Source organism: Idiotropiscis lumnitzeri, chromosome 7, assembly GCF_059441095.1.
Source record: "Idiotropiscis lumnitzeri isolate Australia: NSW breed Sydney's pygmy pipehorse chromosome 7, RoL_Ilum_1.0, whole genome shotgun sequence".
NCBI classification, from domain to species: Eukaryota; Metazoa; Chordata; class Actinopteri; order Syngnathiformes; family Syngnathidae; genus Idiotropiscis; species Idiotropiscis lumnitzeri.
In genome coordinates this window covers 23,520,478-23,541,844 of record NC_142397.1, presented here as the reverse complement: position 1 = coordinate 23,541,844, position 21,367 = coordinate 23,520,478, and the positions used below count along the sequence as shown (strand labels likewise).

The 21,367-nt window shown below is 46.4% G+C and overlaps 1 protein-coding gene across 1 annotated transcript; it reads right to left on the bottom strand.

The window, feature by feature from the left end:
- Positions 1-6,711: 6,711 nt before the first annotated feature.
- Positions 6,712-19,432, bottom strand: LOC148334301 (uncharacterized). The gene is made up of 4 exons (XM_088299878.1): positions 19,351-19,432; positions 9,438-10,686; positions 7,905-9,260; positions 6,712-6,746 (listed from the first exon to the last, which is right to left on the bottom strand). Exons 1-4 carry the CDS (start codon positions 19,372-19,374, stop codon positions 6,712-6,714), a joined length of 2,664 nt encoding a protein of 887 aa, XP_088156004.1. The 5' UTR covers positions 19,375-19,432.
- Positions 19,433-21,367: the final 1,935 nt, after the last annotated feature.

Here is a 21,367-nt window from a genome sequence, read left to right as displayed (position 1 = left end):
TCACGTCCTCGTTCCCGTCACGCCCCTCAGCGTTTTGCCCCCGGCTTATGTTCCTCGTCTTCCTTTTCTGTTAGTCACGTTTTGGTTGCGTCCTTGTTATTTTTCATCCTGCCACGTTTGTTTGTCCACGCCCCGTTGTTTGTCCTCGTTAGATTTATTTAATAAACTCCCTTAGTTTACCCTTCTCCTGCTTCCTCGCTCTTTGGGTCCACCCACCTCTTCGCCGAACGGCAAAACCTGACAGGAAGTGCGAGACCTCGATGGCAAACTCTTAGCTACTGCTACACACTCTACTGCCACTATGTCCTGAAAATAGTCGGGTAACCATTATGAGGCTAGGCGTTTCCTTCTCATGCCGTCTAGTTCAGCACCACTAGTTTTGTGGTTACCTTGGCTCAAAATGCATAATCCCAGCATTAATTGGAATGTCCCTAAACTTGAGAATTGGAGTACCTTTTGTCATGCTAACTGCCTACATGCTGCGAGTGCTCAACCAACCTTGTCAAATTCTTTTGTGCATGAGCCAGTCAATTTCAAAAACATTCCGGGGGCAGTATCATGACCTTAAGGCAGTATTCTGTAAAGAGCGAGCCCAGACGCTTCCTCCGCACCGTCCGTATGATTGTTCCATTGAGTAGGTCCCTAATGCCCCATTGCCCAATGCTAAATTGTTCAGAGTGTCAAGACCAGAACAGTTAGCCCTGAGGGAGTACATCTCATGCTCCCGAGCTGCAGGTCTCATTCATCCGTCTAAATCGCCGGTTGGGGTGGGCTTCTTCTTTATTGATAAGAAGGACAATACTCTTGGTCCATGTGTGGATTATCGAGGTCTTAATGAAATTACTATAAAAAATAAGTATCCGCTGCCCCTGTTAGATTCAGCATTTACACCGTTACACTCATCCACGGTCTTCACTAAATTGGATTTGCGCAACGCTTACCATTTGTTTCGTATTAAAGAGGGTTACGAGTGGAAGACGGCCTCAATACCCCAATTGGACACTTTGAATATCTTCATGCCATTCGGGTTAACCAACGCGCCTGCGGTGTTTCAGAACCTGATCAATGACGCCCTGCATGACATGATTAACCAGTTCTGTTTTGTGTATCTAGTCGATGTTTTGGTTTTTTCCCGAAACATAACAACGTGTTAAGCGTGTACTTCTGCGGTTGCTGGAGAACCGACTATTTATTGAGGCAGAGAAGTGCATGTTTCATTCAAAGTCAGTACACTTTCTGGGGTTTATAGTGGAGGAGGGTGAACTGTGGGCCGATCCAGCAAAGGTCCAAGCTGTGAATTAACTTCTATAGAAGGTTCATCCGCGGTTTTAGCAATAAAGCAGAACCCTTGACTAGACAGACATGTGTCAATAGGCCTATTGAGTGGACGCAGGGCGCAGAGAGGGCGTTTGCTCACTTAAAGCGCATGTTTACCTCTGCTCCGGTTCTCACGCATCCAGACCCTGACTTTCAATTTGTCGTAAAATGGATGCCTCAGATTCAGGTGTGGGGGCCGTCCTGTCCCAGCTCTCTCCCATTGACCAGACACTTCACCCCTGTGCTTTCTTTTCACGTTGCCTCAGCACCGCAGAAAGACACTATGACGTTGGTAACCGCGAACTCCTGGCCATCGTCCTCGCGCTTCAAGAGTGGAGGCACTGGCTGGAGGGCGTAGCTAGACCCTTCCAGATCTTCACAGACCATAAGAACCTGGCATCTATAAGAGCGGCCCACAGACTCAACTCCCGTCAGGCTCGGTGGGCTTTGTTCTTGACCCAGTTTGACTTCACAATCACGAGGGCGGCATACTCGTTGAAGACGGTTCAGGTGCCTATGGAATGCCCCAAGGACAGGTTGTTTGTGCCGAAGGAATTGAGGACAGAGGTGTTGCAGTGGGGTCACGAATCGAAGGTGGCATGTCATCCTGGGATGGGTCGCACGCGATTCCTCATCTTGCGGAGATTCTGGTGGCCTGGCATCACTGCGGACGGCCGTGAGTTTGTTGCTGCTTGCTCTGTCTGCGCCTGGAACAAGTCCTCTCATCAGGCACCGGCGGGTCTTCTTCGGCCCTTGCCCATCCCATCCCGTCCTTGGTCTCATGTCTCTCAGGACTTTGTCACTGGTCTTCCGCCTTCACAAGGTAACTCCGTCATCCTCAGTGTGGTGCAGCGTTTCTCGAAGATGGCCCATTTCATTCCCCTGCCCAAGTTGCCGTCATTGCTTGAGACGGCCAACTTACTTGTGAAGAATGTGTTTCGCATCCATGGCATTCCTGTGGATCTGGTCTCCGACAGGGGAGCGCAGTTCACATCCAAGGTTTGGAAGGCTTTCTGCAGGGCCATGGGGGCCTCATCAAGCCTGACCTCGGGGTACCACCCTCAATCCAATGGCTTGACCGAACGGGCTAACCAAGACCTTGTGGCAGCGCTTCGTTCTGTGTGTCAGCAGCATTCGTCGTCCTGGTAGCTCCACCTCCCTTGGGTGGAATATGCCCATAACACCTTGATCTGCTCAGCCACTGGACTATCTCCATACAAGTCTGCTTACGGATATCAACCTCCAGTTTTTCCTTCTCAAGAATCCGAGGTCTCATTCCCTCTGTCCATCTTCACCTCCGCCGGGCTCGCAGTGTCTGGCAGGATCTTTCCCGTACTACCGACCGCAATCGTCGCGTGCCCCGTCTTCCTGGCCAGGAGGTGTGGCTCTCCACTAAGGATCTTCGGCTAGCCGGTGTGTCAAGGAAGATGGGTCCGCGCTTCATTGGTCTGTTTGCTATTGACTATTATCAGCCCTGTTGCTGTGAGACTCAGGCTCCCGCCTGCGTTGAAGGTACATCCTGTGTTCCATGTTTCTCTGCTGAAGCCAGTTTTTGCTAGCTCGCTCAACCCTCCAGAGGGGCCTCCTCCTCCTCCGCGTCTGGTCGATGGTGGGCCTGACTACACGATCCGGTCGGTTCTGGACTTCAAGAAGAGGGGGGCAGGGGTGACCAGTATTTGGTCGACTGGGAGGGCTATGGGCCAGAAGAGCGTCAGTGGGTCCCCTGCTCCTGGATCCTTGATCCGTCAATCCTCCAAGAGTTCCATGCCTGTCAGGGGAGGCCAGTCAGGCGGGTGTCCTGGAGGCCATGGCAGCCGCAGGTCGTGCGCCTCCGAGGCAGAGACGGATGGCGGCGGCAGGTTGGCACCACCAAGACAGAAACAGGTGGCGGCGGCAGGTCGGCACCACCGAGACAGAGACAGGTGGTGGTGGCGGTCGGGCGCATATGTTACATCTAGACTAGATTACTGTAATTCACTTTACTTTGGAGTCAGCCACTCCTCACCTCACCTCCAACTGGTCCAAAATGCTGCCACTCACCTCTTAACTGGCGCTCGGATGATGGGTCACATAACCCCAATCTTGGACTCTCTTCACTGGCTCCCAGTGCACTTTAGAGTTCACTTTTTATGATACTTATGTTCGTCTTCAAATAATTCTTTAAATGTCCTCGCCCCAGCGTACCTATTAGAGCTCCTCCCCCCTATGCACCTGCCCGCTGCCTCTGGTCTGTGGACCAAATGCTGCTGGAGGTGCCGAGGACTAGGCAGAGCCTCAGGGGAGTAAATATAATCTAAGTAAATATAAAAGAGGGGGGTAAGTGGTGGCAGGGAACAAGATGAGTGGTTTCTCAAGCGAAACAACGTAGTCAAGTCAAGTCAATTTTATTTGTATAGCCCTTAATCACAGACAGTCTCAAAGGGCTTTACATAGCCACAATCGACATCCCCGATCTTAACCCCCAGGAGGGCAAGGAAAAACTCACAAAACCTCATTAGGGAAAAGTGAGAAACCTTGAGAAGGGACCACAGATGGGGGAATCCCCCTTCCAGGATGACCAGGCTGCAATGGATGCCAACTGGGCAACATTTGACACATACAATGATGCTATGCAATAATAGATGAGATAATATAAGAGTCAATTGAATGAAGTGCTGCAGGAAGATGACTTCAGTGGAGTGGGTCCTCATCCAGGGCCGTAATATCCATGGCAGCATATCCGAAGATGAGCCTTCGATCTTGTACCAGTCAGTTGGTGTAAATTCAGTACAGCCACTTCCAAGTGAATCGCCATCACCTAATTCGGGGAATTGGGAACAGAAAAGAAAGAACAGAAATAGCAAACAGGCCAAGAAGTCATTTAGATTAATTATTTATTTTTTATTTCAGTAATTGAAACCCATTTATAACTGAAAACCTTTTTTTGTATTTTTTGTTTCAGGTGTTGGTAATGTTTGAAAAGCTCAATGACATAAAAAAAATAGCAATCATTACAGTAAGTTAAATATGAACTCGTGCCGTCTTGTAATATGACATTTGTAGATCTCTCATTCACTTTGATTCCATATAGCTTTAAAATTAATTCCAATGGAGTCTTCAAATATCATATCCTTAAAATGTTAACTAATACATTTTGCAACCGTTAACAAGATACAATAAAACATTCAAATAAATTGGTCAACTCTGATGCCAGTGCACCAATATGCTATATACATGGTAAAACAAGTGACTCAATGTCAGGAAATGGCACAACAGAAGATATTTCAAACGGATATTAATTATCTGACTTATTTTCTCCCGAGGGAGCTAACAGTAGTAATGGTCACTGCTGTTTACACCCCCCCAATGCTAACGCTAGCACTGCGCATAGAACATGGTTTAGTTATTTAATTTCGTATTTATTTTCTATTTAATTATTTGATTAATTTCATTGATACATTTAATTAAATTATTGTTATATTGCACTGGAGAGGGGAGCTCTCCATATTGTACACTGAGTATAATGACAATAGAGGGCATTCTCATTCTACAGGAAACAAAATGAATTCCTTCATTTCTGAAGGAAGCCAGGTATTACTATAAAAGAGAGTGTCTGACTGAACACAAAATCACCTCCACCAAAAGAGAAAAAAAAAGAAAGAATAATTTGTATTTAGTCCTATATGTGTAAATAAGACTGTGAATACAGTAACTGTGTGTGTGTGTCCATGCATATATACATGCGTGCGTGTATGTTAGTGATAGACCGATACCGATTATTAGTAGTCATGGAGGCCAATAACCCATATTTAAAGCCGATATTCATTTGTAGAAAAAAAGGGGTAAAATTGAGTCAAAAATTTTAAAAGTAAAAACTCCAAAACTTGACTTAATTTAAAAGCCTTTAAGCACATATTTATTAAACAACTTTAGAGATATACAACATGTCAAACCTTTTTTATCGCTTGTAAAAAATATATATTTATTTTTCAAGTACTCTGGTGTCAATCTTTGCCATGTAACAGCACTTTGTATGGAGCGGTGGTTGTTTTAAATTGCTCTTTAAATAGTTGAGTTTAGCTTTTTCTGACATGTGACTTTCACACACAGCTATGGATACACTGACACTCACCCATTCCTTACTTTTACATCATTTACATCTCTCAGTATTATCATCAACTTTACTTGTCTCTAGAGTCATGTTGTTCAAGGAGGAAATTATCTCTGCAATGTTACAGTAAGGGAATGATTAGATTTTGCCTCAAGGCAAAGGCATCCTATTGTGGTGAGTAGAACTGCCCCTTATGTTTATATGACATAAAAGGGGTCATAGTAATGTTAAAAGTGATTGCGAGTTGTAGTAGACTGACATTTATTAAAATTTGGGCAAAGTCTGTCGCTGTACCTTCCTCTGCTCGGGTCCTCGCCAGTAGTGACTCGAGGTGAAAAAAGAAAACGGGCTGCTTACTGCTGATTGGCTGCACAAGGAACCAATCAGATGGTGCCGTGGGCGGGCAATCTGCCTGTTACAAGCAAGGTTCGCGAGCGCAACAGAGAGAGAGAAGTGCGCTGCAGCGAGCCAAAATTTAAATAAAAATTTTAAAAAAGGCAGCTGCCGATTTTCGGCAAAATGACAAATTTCGGCCGCGATAATCTGCCCGGCCAATAATTGATTTACTATAACAAGTAATTTATATTTCACCATATGGAAAGAGCTTTGTTACAGCACCAGCTGTTGTGAAATGCACTATATGAATAAAGTTGCATTGTATTGTATTGTATCATATGTGCAAAGCACAGCGGCCGACAAGTTCGCACATCCACCTCACAGTAGGGAGGCCCAGCGTTTGAATCCAGACTCCAACCTTCCTGTGTGGAGTTTGCATGTTCTCCCCATGCCGGCATGAGTTTCCTCCGAGAACTCCTGTTTCCTAACACATTCCAAAGACATGCATTGTAGGTTAATTGAACACTCTAAATTCTCAATAGGTGTGATTGGGAGTGTGATTGGTTGCTCGTCTAAGTGAGCCCTACAATTGGCTGGCAATCAGTTCAGAGTGTACCCTGCCTACTTCCCAAAGACAGCTGGGATTGGGTCCAGCATACCTACGACACTCATGAGGATAAGCAGTTCGAATAATGGAAGGATGGGTAAAAATAGATGTTGATTATTGATTGTTTTCCAAGTTTTTGTTTTGAGCACCCCCTGAGATAGCCTTGGCCACCTCATGGCCACCCCAAGGATGAAAGTCTAGTTCCACCACTGCCATCTGGAGCATGACTTGTACAGTATGGATAAGCCAAGTAGGCTTATCCCACTTACTCAGCCTTTATTTAGGTACTTAATCACCTTCAGAAGGATTGAAGGTTTCTGCTTCGGCTAAACTTCCATTAGCAGCATCCGGTAAGTTGTACTCAGGCTAAATACTTGAGCTGGACCAGGCTGGGAGCTAAAGATGAAGCTCCAAGGAGACAGCAGCATTGTGACAACAGATTTGATGGCTGACATGCCTCAGTGACAGTGACGTGTGGAGGGTTTCAATGATTCGTGAGCCACTTGCACCGCTGGAGTCAGATATACAAATATTAACCCAAAAAAGGTTGGCGACCCAAGGGTCGATTTTGTGCATTAAGATGATCCCTGCCGAGGGACGAATGAAACTTTTTTTAAAATCTTAGTTTCTTCCACAAATGAAACAAAACGTTGTTGGCACTCTTAGGTCTTGCACATTTTTAAAAATTATTTTTATCTGTAACTTTATGTGGGATACTGGTTCCGGAAGAACCAGCGCGCAGCTATGCTTGGGGTTCGACAAACATGAAGTAGTTATAGTCATTGTCCAATGACATACAAAACAACTTTGTTGATAACCTCCCACATCTAGATAAGATAAGATAAGATAAGATGTCCTTTATTAGTCCCACAATGGGGAAATTTGAGGTGTTACAGCAGCAAAGATATAGATCACACAGAGTCGGCGGCGTAATGTAGCCGTTAATGTATAACATTAGCAGCAGACATTCAGAAAAAGCATGCAAATATACACAGTATAAACGTATCTAAGTGTAAGGAAACACTCCTAATGTTTGTCCATTATACGGAGGGGGAAACGCTGTAATGATAAAAACTACTGAATGATTGAAAATACTGCAATCATAAAAATATTGCAATGATAAAAGTACTGTAATGGTAAGAGTACTGAAATGATAGAAAAGTACTGCATGATAGAAAATACTGCAATGGTAAAAGTACTGTAAAAGTAAAAGTACTGCAACGATAGAAAAATACTGCAATGATGAAAGTACTGCAATGATAAAAGTACTGTAATAGTGAACATCCTGCAGTGGTAGAAATACTACAGTGATAGAAGTATTGTAATAAGAATACTGTAATGGTAAACAAAATACATCATTGGTCAATATTTAAGTACACCCTTGGCTGAAAGTACAGTAGTAGTTAATATTGCATCCTAGGACTGCACAATTGCACTAATGCCCTCCCGTTTGTAGGCCTGACCCAATGTTCTTGTTAAAAAGTCTGACAGCAGTTGGCAGGAAGGAGCGGCGAAATCTCTCTTTGGTACAGCGAGGGTGTAAAAGTCTGTCACTGAAGGAGCTGTAAAGTGTTCTCAGAGTGTCATTGAATGGGTGGGCTGGTTTGTCCAGCATTGATGACAGTTTTGCAGTCATCCTTCTGCCCCCCACTGAGTCCACAGAGTCCAGGGAGCAGCCCAGGACAGAGCTGGCCCTCCTCACCAGTTTGTCCAGTCTCTTTTTGTCTCGGCCCGAGATGCCTCCTGCCCAGGAGACCACTCCATAGAAGATGACTGATGAAACCACCGAGTCATAGAAGTTCCTGAGGAGTGTTCCCCGAACGCCAAAGGACCTCAGCCGCCTGAGTAGGAAGAGTCTGCTCTGACCCTTCCTATAGAGAGCGTCTGTGTTGTCGCTCCAGTCCAGTTTATTGTTCAGATGAACACCCAGGTACTTGTAAGTTGAGACCCTCTCAACGTCTGTTCCCTGGATATTCACTGGTGCAGGTGGAGAGTGCCGACGCTTGCGGAAATCCACCACCAGCTCTTTGGATTTCCCAGCGTTGATTTGGAGGCGGTTCTGCTGACACCAGTCCACGAACCCCTGCGTAACCCCTCTGTACTCCCGATCGTCATCGTCAGTGATGAGGCCGACAATCGCAGAGTCATCAGAGAACTTCTGCAGGTGACAGGTTGTGGAATTGTATTTGTAGTCCGAGGTGTAGAGGGTGAACAGGAAGGGAGCCAGCACAGTTCCCTGCGGCGCTCCCGTGCTGCAGAGGAGCACGTCAGACACACAGTCCTGGGTCCTCACGTACTGTGGCCGGTTTGTGAGGTAGTCGTGGATCCATGTGATGAGGAGGTGGCCCACTCCCGCCTGCTCCAGCTTGTCTCCCAATAAGGCGGGCTGGATGGTGTTGAAAGCACTTGAGAAATCAAAGAACATGATCCTCACCGTGCCCCCCGCCTTCTCCAGGTGGAAGAGTGAAGTGTGGAGCAGGTAGATGATGGCATCATCCACACTGATGCCAGGCTGGTATGCAAACTGGAGTGGGTCCATTGAGGAGCTGACCAGGGGGCGCAGATGGACGAGGACCAGTCTCTCCAGGGTCTTCATCAGATGAGACGTCAGCGCCACTGGTCTGAAGTTGTTGAGCTCCTTCGGATGGGGTGTCTTTGGAACCGGAACCAGGCAGGATGTTTTCCACAGCTGGGGGACTCTGCCCAGCTTCAAGCTCAGGTTGAACATGTGCTGGACGATTCCACACAGCTGGTCTGCGCAGGATTTGAGGAGCTGGGAGCTGATCCCATCTGGGCCTGCCGCCTTCCTCGCCTTCATCTTCCTCAGCTGGTTCTTCACCTGAGATGTTGTGAGGAACAAGGCTGAGCAGGAGGAAGTGGTGGTTGTCTGATGAGGCTGGGAACTGGAGCCTGTGGAGAGAGAGAGGGGCGAGAGAGGGGGAGAGAGGGTCTTGTTCGCAGTGGCAGGAGGGGTGGGTGGGGGCTGCATCAGGGAAGCCTGAGCGGGGTCAGACATTTGATCAAACCTATTGAAAAATAGGTTCAACTCATTTGCCCACTGAAGCCCCCCCCCCTTCCGGGTCTTACCTGCTTGTCCGTGGCCTGAGATGGTCTTCAGGCCCCTCCAGACATCCCTGGCATTGTTCCGCTGCAGTTGTTCTTCCATCCGCATCCTGTAGGACTTTTTCCCCTCTCGGATCCTCCTTCTCAGCTGACGCTGCACTCTCTTCAGCTCGTCCTTGTCGCCTGAAACAAAAGCCCTCTTTTTCTCCTTCAGGAGAGCTTTAATGTCCGGTGTGATCCAGGGTTTGTTGTTGGAGAAACATCTTACAGTCCTGGTGGGAATGGTGTTCTCCATGCAGAAGTTAATATAGTCTGTAACTGTGTCTGTTAGACCATTAATGTCCTCACCGTGAGCTTCGCTGAATACCTCCCACACAGTTGTGTTGAAACAGTCCTTCAAGGCCTCCTCGGCTTCTCCGGACCATCGCTGAACTGTGCGTGTCACAGCTGGCTGCCTGCGGACGAGAGGTTTGTACACAGGCAGGAGAGCAACCAAGTTGTGGTCAGCTTTGCCCAGCGGGGGGAGGGGCAGTGACGTGTACGCCTCCTTGGTGTTGGCATAGAAGAGGTCCAATATTTTATTGTCTCTGGTTTGGCATGTTACATATTGTGTGAATGAAGGCAGAGAGGAGGAAGGAGAAGCATGATTGAAGTCACCAGAGATAAGGAGCAAGGCATTTGGGTGCTGTGTTTGTAGCCTGCTCACAGCTGCATTCAGTACATCACAGGCTGTCTCACCGTTAGCAGAGGGAGGCACGTACGCCGCTACCGCGATCACATGACTGAACTCTCGCGGTAAATAGACCGGACGCATGCTAACAGCTATCATCTCAATGTCCCGACTGCAAAGTTGATCCTTAACAGTTATATGCCCAGGGTTACACCATCTATCATTAACAAACACAGCCAGCCCTCCCCCTTTTCTCTTACCGCTCTCCAGTGTCCTGTCCGCGCGTAGTATTTGGAAGCCGTCCAATTCCACGACGGCGTCCGGCGTTAGCTCTGTTAGCCACGACTCCGTGAACACCAGCAAACTAGCCTCCCGGACAATCCTCTCGTGCCGGGTTAGCGCTGTTAGCTCGTCCATTTTGTTGGAGAGGGATCGAACATTCCCCATAATAACGGACGGGAGGACGGGGTGATATCGTCTCCTCCTTGCCTGGCGTTTAGCCCCCGCACGACATCCCCGTCTCTTCCTCCTCAGCTCGCGGGGAATATCGGGTCTCGCTCCGGGAGCCCACGCGGGGTTAGCACGGAGTGCTAACAGCTGAATCTAAACATATTGTTAAAATAACATTTACACATCAATCATTTTCAGTAGGGTAAAATTAATCAAATATGAATCATGGTCCTGAAAGTCCATTATTAAGCTTGAGTGGGTATAGTCCTTAATGGCACCAGTCTTTTGAAAATTTAAGTCTTCTGCAACATTAATCAGGAACACACAATGTCATTGCAAACTTTGCAGAAAACATTCCCGCATATGAAGTGAATTGAGTCCTTTTCACTCACACACACACACCTACACGCCCACACGCGCACACACACTACATCCCTTTTACGTAAATTAAGCATGCAACATGGAATCTGAGAAATGTATTGTATGGGTGTTTTAGAAAACCCCTTTCACATACACAATACAATTTTGAACACAAAAAAACAAGTAGCCGAAAACTAGAGCTGCAAGCAGCTATGGAGGGCCCTCACAGCCCAGGCCACTTTGTGATACTGGCACAATGGAATTGGACTGGCACAATAAACCTCTAAATTATGGATTATATTTTTTGCCAGGCTGAATGTGAGTTTTTGAGCATTTTTTGATCTTCAAAACAACTTGTTGATGTGAAACAGTCTGTCGCAAGCTCCAATGGCAGGAGTGTTTCATGAAACATCACAAATTTCATGTTTAAACATCATGAAAGCCAGCACACTCTTCCTCAAAAAATATCAGGTGTATCGGGTTAACTCTTAACTCTAGGAAAAGTACATCAGATAAAAATGGTGGACATCGTATAAGATTCAGGGGAGGGTTCCAAAACACTTTGGTAGGTCCTGAGCTGTTACATATGTCTCCGAGGTGAAACATATTACCGACACTGTTTGGTTAAATATTTGTAGGGTGTTCTAGTTGTTTATTCATTTATTTTGAGAATCGCAAAATAATCTCTCTCTCTCGCTCTCTCTCTAAGTTACTGCACTGTAAATATATATATATATATATATATATGTATATATATATATTCCAAGCCTGATGTGCGTATAAAGTTTAATTTGTTTTCACGAATGTTAAGTACATCAAAATACATAATACATACACACTAATAAGCATTAGCTTAGCATTTGTAAATACTAAATACTGCGGTTGGCTCGCAACCAGTCCAGGGTGTACCCCCGCCTACTGCCGGAAGACGGCTAGGAAAAGCTTCAGCACCCCCACCCCGCGCCCCTTGTGTGGAGAAGCTGTACAGATAATGGATAAACGGAAGTTACAGGACTTTTTGTTGTCAAAGCGACATGAAACTTAAGCCATAATTTGCAGTCAATATTGTTAGTCCAACCTTAACGTTCTTTACAAACTGCTTTCAGTCGGTTGTTTTTTTCTGTGTGTAAGAGAATAATAATGAATTAGGGGTACATTAGTTTAAAATCATTTTGTGGTCACTGTAAATGTACCCATAATTGGGCATGGATTTAATTTATTTGTTCCTCGTTAGTTCTTTATAATTAATTATATGTATAGTTAATTTATGCAGTTAAGTAATTTACATATTAGTATTTGCATTTAATTATATACATAGTATCGCATTAATTGGAGGACACGCCCTTGCCTTCCGTTTCCCTTTAAATCCTTCCCGGTTTTGGCCCCACACGTGTATAGACAACCAACTGGTTTGACCCTGCGGTCACTTCACTCAGACTTTATTAAGAATAGAGACAAGGAGGATAAGTGATCACCTCAACAATTCACCCTTCAATTCCCTCTTTTGTGGCAGCAGCCAACGAGGTATTTTTTTCGTTTCTATATTGTTTCAGTATGTGACATTAGTTACTTTGTTGTTTTTATGAATGTAACTTGTCAATTGTATTATTTATTTGTGTACAGTTTTCACGGTGTGATGGAATAAGACGCCTTCATTAAAGCCGTTATCCAAAAGAAAACCATTTGTGTTTGTCGTGCCTGCGGAGGGAGTTACAGTGAAAACTCGTCTGTTTCACCAACGCAAGTGGACAGAAGATGGCGCCGGAGACTGCTTCAACGCTCGTCGAACAGCACAATGGCCGCCTACAGTGACGTCGTCACGTCAGCGGCAAGAAGTGAACGCTAAGCTCAATTCGCATTTCACACACAAGCAAGAAGGTTTCATAGGAGCTACATTTACAGGAAGAAGCCACAAGAAGCTTGGACTGTTGTGTAAAGGTTAATATAACCAATCAGAGTTAATGTTGTTATCTCAGCCAATCAGGGGACTTGTTACAGGAATGTGGGGTGGTAAGGAAAACATGGGTCGTTATAGTAAACGTTAACAAGCAAGTTAACCGCTCTCTCTCTCTCTCATTATTTAATCACACAATAACGTAACATGGTGTCAGAAGTGGGATCTTCGTGAATCGCGGGAGGATACGTTCCCATGAGAAGAATTGCCCGGACGAGACGATCGGGTGGCTACGTTAGGCTCGAAGCTAACGTTGGCTCGCTAACGCCAGGCTAGAAGGCAGAGAGAGGAGCCGACTTCGCCGAAGGTGCGTCGGGGGAGACGTAAACAGGCGAGAAGGCGGCCGATAAAGCTAAAAAGAAGGACAACGAACCAAGGTGCCGTTTAAGCTATAATTAAAAAGAAAAAAAAATGCTCAACAACCCTCCAGCACTGGCGAGCAGTGTCCAGCTAGCTCCACCCGGTAACTTTGACTTCAGCAATGCAAATGAATGGCCAAAGTGGATACGACGGTTTGAACGTTTCAGAATAGCATCAAGTTTGGATAAACAGTCTGAAGAGTACCAAGTCAACACCCTGATGTATACTCTAGGAGATGAAGCTGAAGATATATTGAGCGTGTTGCCCTTAAGCAGTGAGCAGAAGAAGGTATATACAGATGTGAAACAAGCCTTTGAGAACCACTGTGTGAGCAAGAAAAATGTAATTTTTGACCGTGCACGTTTCAATCGAAGAAATCAAGAGCCGAAAGAAAGTGCAGAATCATTCATCACTGCTGTCCATAGTCTTGCAGAACACTGTGCATTTGGAGCACTAAGAGAGGAGCTTATCAGAGACAGGATTGTTGTTGGTCTAAGAGATACAAAGTTGTCAGAGTCATTACAGATGGACCCGGATCTCACACTTGAAAAGACAATATGCCGAGTGCGCCACAGTAAAGAAATAAAGAGGCAGCAACCGGTACTGTGTGGCAGTAGGGATGAGAGCGAGTCGGGAAACATAGATGTGATGACTACAAAATGGAAAACCCAGAGGACCTCAAAAGGAGACAGGAGCAGCGCACGTCCCAAATCAGGAAATAGGCATAAAGAGGTGAACTGCGGGAGATGTGGAAATAAAACAAACCACGTGTGGAAAGACTGCCCCGCTAAAGATGCTGAATGCCACAAATGCAAAAAGAGAGGACATTTTGCCCAGAAATGTCGGTCAGCTGGCAGCGTCCATGACATCACAGATGACTCTACGGAGTGTAACTCTGACGTCACCTTTCTGGGAGAAATTATTATTGCAATGGACGATGTTGAAAATGAATGGACAGAACATCTTGAATTAAATGGAGAAACCAGAGAGTTTAAATTAGACACTGGAGCAGGAGTCACAGCTATTCCGTTTCACCACTACTCAACAGACAAACATGGGACTTTGAAACCCCCGAAAATTCCCTTGTACGGCCCGGGCAGGCAGCCCTTGGAGGTAAAAGGCTACTTCAGAGGAAAACTGAAGGTGAGAAATAGACACACTGAACAAGACATCTATGTGGTGAACAATTTCTCAAAATTACTGTTAGGACTTCCAGCCATTAAAGCTCTGGCTCTTGTGAAGCGTATGCACGCAGTTCAAGTGGGAGATGATTTTGTAAAGTGTTACCCCACAGTCTTCAAAGGACTGGGGAAACTGACAACGCCATACAAAATTGTGCTAAGACCAGGGGCCACACCATATGCTCTGTCCGCCCCACGTCGAGTTCCTCTCCCGTTACGTGATCAGGTGAGGACAGAACTGGATCGGATGGAGGCCATGGGGGTGATATCGAAGGTCACAAAACCCACTTCATGGTGCGCTGGCCTGGTCGTGGTACCAAAACCAAGGTCAAAAGGAAGACTGAGACTGTGTGTGGACATGACACACTTGAATGAATGGGTGCAGCGGGAGAGGATCATTCTGCCAAACGTGGATCACTCACTGGCAATGCTGACGGGAGCAAAACTCTTCACGAAATTGGATGCCACATCAGGGTTTTGGCAGATTCCATTGACTGAAGATAGTGCTCTCCTGACTGCTTTCATCACTCCATTCGGTCGCTATTGTTTCAACCGGTTGCCGTTTGGAATATCCTCAGCCCCAGAACACTTCCAGCGGAGGATGACGCAAATTCTAGAGGGCTGTGAAGGTGTAGTGTGCCATGCCGACGACGGGACACCACAAAGAGAAGCTTTCCAGAAGCTAAAATCAGAACTGAGCTCACCCAGAGTCCTGGCTGTATACTCACCTTATGCAGAGACGCGTGTGTCAGCTGATGCATCATCATTTGGGATTGGAGCAGTCCTGATCCAGAAACAGCCTGAGAGTGGAGACTGGAAACCAGTCGTGTTCATCTCCAGACAGCTATCGGATGCTGAGAAACGATATGCTCAGATTGAGATGGAAGCGCTAGCAGTAACCTGGGCATGTGAACGCCTGCAGACGTACTTGCTAGGGATGAACTTCACAATTGAGACGGATCACAAGCCATTGGTCCCTTTGCTGAGTTGCAAAGCGCTGGATGAGCTTCCTCCCCCTGTCTTGAGATTTCGACTACGACTGTTAAGGTTCACCTATGACATTGTGCATGTGCCAGGGAAGCAACTCATCGCGGCAGACACTTTGTCGAGAGCTCCAGTGAGTCACTTAGCCACACAGGAGGAGAAAGAGATGGAGGCGGATGTTCAAATCTTCGTGGACTCCATCAGACAGTGTCTTCCAGCAACGGAAGTAAGATTGCAACAGCTCGCAGAAAAGCAGAAAGAGGATGCAGTTTGCAGTACTTTGAGACAGTACTGTCAAACCAAGTGGCCTGACAAAACTCACCTTCCAGCTGATATCGGACCTTACTGGTATGCGAGGAATTATCTTTCTATGTCCGGTGACCTGCTCCTGAAACGACAAAGGATCGTTATTCCCCGCTCCTTAAGAGATGACATGCTCAACATCCTCCATCAGGGTCATCAAGGGATAGGAAAGTGCCGAGCTAGAGCCCGTCAGTCAGTCTGGTGGCCAGGACTCTCAAATGAAATTAAAAACAAAGTGGGAAATTGTCAGACATGTGTGGAACACCGGCACACGCAGCGGGAGCCCCGGTTACCAACCCCTGTGCCAGAGAGACCGTGGCAACGCGTTGGAACTGACCTGTTCATCTGGAAAGAGAAAATCTACCTGGTAGTGATAGATTATTTCTCTCGCTACATCGAAGTGGCACACCTCCATGCAGCATCAGCTGAAACAGTCACAGCAGCGCTAAAGAACATCTTTGCTCGACATGGAGTTCCAGTGGTGCTCGTGTCAGACAATGGGCCACAGTTTGCTGCTTCACTCTTTAAGGACTTTGCCAGTGGGTACGGCTTTACGCACATAACCAGCAGTCCGCGATACCCACAAGCCAATGGTGAGGCTGAGCGGGCAGTGGCCATCGTCAAAGGATTATGGAAAGGGGGAGGAGACTATGCAAGAGCGTTGCTTAGTTATCGAGCGACCCCTCTGGAAAATGGTTACTCTCCAGCCCAACTTCTTATGGGAAGACAGCTCAGGACCACACTCCCACAAGTGCCCGAATCACTGCGTCCACGCTGGCCCAACATTAAACAGTTCCGGACCACAGACACACAAGGTAAACGGAAACAAGTGGAATATTATAACAGACGCCACAGAACACAGAGTCAACCGGAGTTACATCCTGGCCAGAACGTATGTATCACTACAGAAAGCACTCACGGGACAGTTGTGCAGCAGACAGACGCCCCCAGATCCTACCTAGTCAGAACAGAGGATGGACTGTTGAGGAGAAACCGCGCACACCTGCGAGCTACCCAGCAGTCAGCATCCATTCCGACCAACAGGCAGGAAACTGACTTGCCTAGGATGAATCAACCTGCAGCAGAGCCAAATGCTGCTTATGTTACAAGCTCAGGCAGACATTCACGTCCACCCAAACGACTGGACTTGTGATTGTGTGAAAAGAGTTCCTGACTGTTATGATCAATGTTCCTATGTGGAAGTGAAGTCATGTTGATGTTGTTTCTTACTTAAAAGGGGGAGATGTTGTGTAAAGGTTAATATAACCAATCAGAGTTAATGTTGTTATCTCAGCCAATCAGGGGACTTGTTACAGGAATGTGGGGTGGTAAGGAAAACATGGGTCGTTATATTAAACGTTAACAAGCAAGTTAACCGCTCTCTCTCTCTCTCGTTATTTAATCACACAATAACGTAACATGGACTGTTGTTAAGAAACTAATCCAAGGAAAGGGCGATTTTTGTAATTGTGCTATTTAGTTAGTGTGTGAGTAAAGTGTGGGTTGATTGTATAATAATTACAAATAACCACTAGGGATCAATATTTTACATGGTTTACATTGTTTGGGAGTATTATATTGACTGTTCAACATGTGCGTCAATTCCAAGTCAAAGTAAGACTGCATATCTGCATATAAACTAAGTGTTTCAAGTTTTCAAGATTAATTTAATTGAACAATAATCATATTTGCTAACTTTGGATGTAGAGGTTTAAGGAAATTTAAAAGGAAATATTTATATATAAACATTTCAGTTATAGCACAGTAATCAGTAATAGTTTCAATTTACAGATTCAGTATACTAATATATTTAGTTTATATAACACACAAGTAAGTGTAGGTCTGTGACAAGATGTCAAGAAAAGGAGAGCTGACTGACATAGAAGGCAGTGATAGTCAGCTTCTAAGTGAGCAGGTTACTAGGATTGTAAGGGACATTACTAGTGACAAAGAGGACTCCCAAGAGCAGCCTGAAAGGAGGCAAGTTGTAGACACTGCTAAAAAGAAGCTGAGAAAAAGTGAAAGAAGCAGAACGCTGACTGAGAAAGGCAGAGCAATGCAAGAGGAGAAAATTAAGGCTTTTCAACGAAGGTTCAATTTCACATTTGAGAAATGGAGGCACAGTGTGAAATTTGCCAAGAAGAAATTAGCACACGTTACAGAACCAGTAACAGAGTACAAGCTCAATCACATAATTGGTTGTGGTTGTGCTGCAGATGTACAGCGTGCATATGACGAGCTACGGCAAATCTCACTGCCAGATCAGGAAACTCGCCGGAGAGTTGATCCAAGTATCCAAGTTCATTTCTGACCAAGCCTCAAGACAACTGGGTGAAGATGCACTTGAAGATGATGAATGGCCTGAAGTAGGTTCTCTGTTCAACTCTCGTGTTAGTTCTCTCTTCTCTGGCTCTAAGAAGACCTCACTACATACAAATGGGTCAGCTGAAAGACGACAAGAAGCTGCTGCTGATGCTGCTGCAAGCCATGCCAAAGTCAAAGTCTCTCAAGAACAAGAAAAAGAGCAACAAGAAATACGACGGCTGGAAGAGGAAGCATTGAATAAGGTAGCTGAACAAGAAGCAGCAGCTGTAAATCGCCGTTTGGAAAGAGAAGCTGACGAGTTGAAACGACAAATCCAAATAGAAGAAGCGGAAGCTAAAATCAAAGCTCAAATGAGAGCAGAACATGCAGCCCTTCAAAGATCACTCGATGAAAAGAAGCGTAAAATACAGCAATTGGAGGCAATGAAAAGTCTCAGTGCAGCACAGGCGAGAATAGAAGTGTACGATCAAGTGGAGGTCACTGAAGATGAGAAGAAAGACATACTGAGTTGTGAGTTGAGAACAGTCAAACAAGTACCTGCTCCCACAAGTCCTCAATCCCGTATGTGCTCTCGGCACTTAAGGCCCAGATTTCCTCCCGAAGTGAAAGTGCAGCAGAGCTCGTCCAGGTGATCGCAGGTGTAGTGAGTACCAACAGAATTCCAGTTCCTGAACCTGTTGTATTCAAAGGGGATCCCTTGATGTACAATGACTGGAGACTGTCATTCAAAATGCTGATTGAACAGAAGAGCATTAATGAAAATGAGAAGCTCTACTACCTCCACCGATATGTAGATGGAGATGCAAAGAAAGCAATCGAGGGCTATTTCCTACTTGGCACAACATCCGCCCATGTGGCAGCATGTGAGCTCTTAGACGAGAGATATGGAAACCCTTTCATGATTGCACAGTCATACAGAGAAAAGCTCCACTCATGGCCCAAGATAGGACCTAAGGAAAGCTTCAAGCTCAGAAGCTTTACAAATTTTCTTCGCAGTTGTGAGGCCGCAATGACCCACATAAAGGATCTGGAAATTTTGAACGACTGCAACGAGAACAGGAAGATTCTCTCTAAATTGCCGTACTGGTTGATGGCTAGGTGGAATCGTATATCGGTGGAAATGGAAGAACAAAATCAACATTTTCCCACCTTCAGTCAGTTCGTCGCATTCCAAAAGAAAGAAGTGAAGATTGTCTGTCATCCAATTACCTCGCTAATGTCAATTAAGCAAGGTGAAGTTGAGAATCCAAGAGGAAAATGGAACACGACGGTGGGAGCAAAGGTTCTGGCTTCAAGCGTAGATGAAAAGCAAGTAATTGCATGTGTCTTTTGTAAGAAAAATGGACATACCTTGCCCAAGTGTAGAAAGTTCATAAAGGAGGAGGTTAAAAAAAAAAAGCTTCGTCAAAGATTGTTGTGTTTTGGTTGTCTCAACCCTGGCCACCAATCCAAGAAATGTAGCAATAGAAGCGAGTGTGATGTGTGCCACAAGCGGCACCCTACTTGCCTCCACGAGGACAGAGCCAAGTGGGACACAAAGCTAACAACACAATTAGAATTAGAATTAGAATTAGAAATCCCTTTATTGTCATCGTACTCAAGTGTGCAACGAGATTAGAGGGCTCCCCTCTCCAGTGCAATACAACAATAATACAGACAAATATATAAATTAGATAAATAAATAAGAGAGTGCAATGGAATTTAGTACTGAATAGGGTATATAAAAACACATCACAATGCTGTTCTGCAAGGTAAGGGTGTTCTCGTGTGTGTGTGAGAGTTCAGAATGGAGATGGCTCTCGGAAAGAAACTGTTTCTCAGTCTATTGGTCCTCGATTTGATGCATCTGTAGCGCCTGCCAGAGGGCATCAGGTCGAACAGGTGTGAGTTTGGGTGGGTATTGTCTTTGACGATGTTGAGAGCCCTTCTGAGGCACCGGGCGGTGTAGATGTCCGACAGTGAGGGGAGAGGGCAGCCAATAATCCTTTGCGCTGTTTTGACTGTCCTCTGGAGCCTCACTCTGTCCGCCTCAGTGCAGCCGCTGTACCAGGTGGAGACACAGTACGTCAACAGGCTCTCGATGGACGAGTGGTAGAAGGCAACACAGTCTGGGGTCTGTTGGTCAGAAAGTCCTTAATCCAGATGCGTGTGAGGGCAGGGAGGCCGAGAGTGTCCAGTTTGGCGACGAGGATGTCTGGGATGATCGTGTTGAATGCCGAGCTGTAGTCCACAAAGAGCATCCTTGCATAGCTCTGCTATCGTTCCAGGTGGCCCAGCACAACATGCAGAGCAGTGTCGATGGCGTCCTCAGTGGATCTGTTAGCCCGGTATGCAAACTGGTAGGGGTCCAGAGTGGGAGGAAGGCAGTCCCTGATGTGCTGGAGAACCAGCCTCTCGAAGCACTTCATGATGACTGGTGTGAGAGCAACAGGACGGTAGTCATTCAGGTGGACGGCTGGTGACTTTTTGGGGACAGGAATAATGGTGGAAGTTTTCAAGCAGGAGGGGATGACTGCTTGAGCCAGGGAGCGGTTGAAGATCCTGCAGAAAACATGTGACAGTTGGTGGGCACATGCTCTGAGGACCTTGCCTGGTATTCCGTCGGGTCCAGTAGCTTTCCTGGGGTTGACCGCCAGAAGCGTGCGCCTCACATCGTGTTCCTCTACGATGAGTGGGGGGGAGTCTGAGCTTGAAGTGCGGGGGTGTGACGGTTGGGGCGAGTCAAAGCGAGCGAAGAAGCAGTTAAGCTCCTCTGCCAGCGATGCACTCGGGTCTACAGAGGTCGTGCTGCTGCCACGGAAGTTGGTGATGCTCCGTAGACCCTGCCACACCTCCCGTGGTCTGTTACTGGCAAGGTGGGCCTCCAGCCTCCCCTTGTAGGTTGCCTTGGCTAGCTTGATGCCTTTGCTCAGGTCAGCACGAGCCACCCTGTACTGGGCTTTGTCGCCTGACCTGAAGGCAGCGTCACGGGCCTTGAGGAGAGAGCGAACCCTGCTGGACATCCAGGGCTTCGCATTTGGGAAGGTCCGTATAGTCTTATGTTGGGACACAGTTTCCATGCAGAACTTGATGTAGTCCAGTACACAATGCGTGTAGACATCAAGGTCCTGATGATCAAAGAGGTCCCAGTTTGTGTCATGAAAGCAGTCCTGTAATTCACTCATGGCGTCGTCACGCCAGGTTTTCACAGTCTTTGTGGTAGGCCTGAATCTGCGCCTGAGAGGGGTGTACGCAGGTGCGAGCTGCAAGGACAGGTGGTCTGACTGGCCGAGAGGGGCGAGTGGGAGGGCTCTGTATGCGTGCTTGATGTTCGAGTACACATGGTCGAGAGTGTTGTCTCCCCTCGATGGGCACTTGACATGCTGGT

What these genes read in the sequence shown, in the direction of transcription:
- LOC148334301 (XM_088299878.1), bottom strand. Translation starts at nt 19,374, where the DNA reads ATGAACTTTCTACACTTGGGCAAG. An exon ending in ACTTTCTACACTTGGGCAAG is followed by an intron (nt 10,687 to 19,350) that starts GTATGTCCATTT and finishes CAATATGTTTAG; the next exon opens with ATTCAGCTGTTAGCACTCCG. An exon ending in AACACTTTACAGCTCCTTCA is followed by an intron (nt 6,747 to 7,904) that starts GTGACAGACTTT and finishes CTTCATCTTTAG; the next exon opens with CTCCCAGCCTGGTCCAGCTC.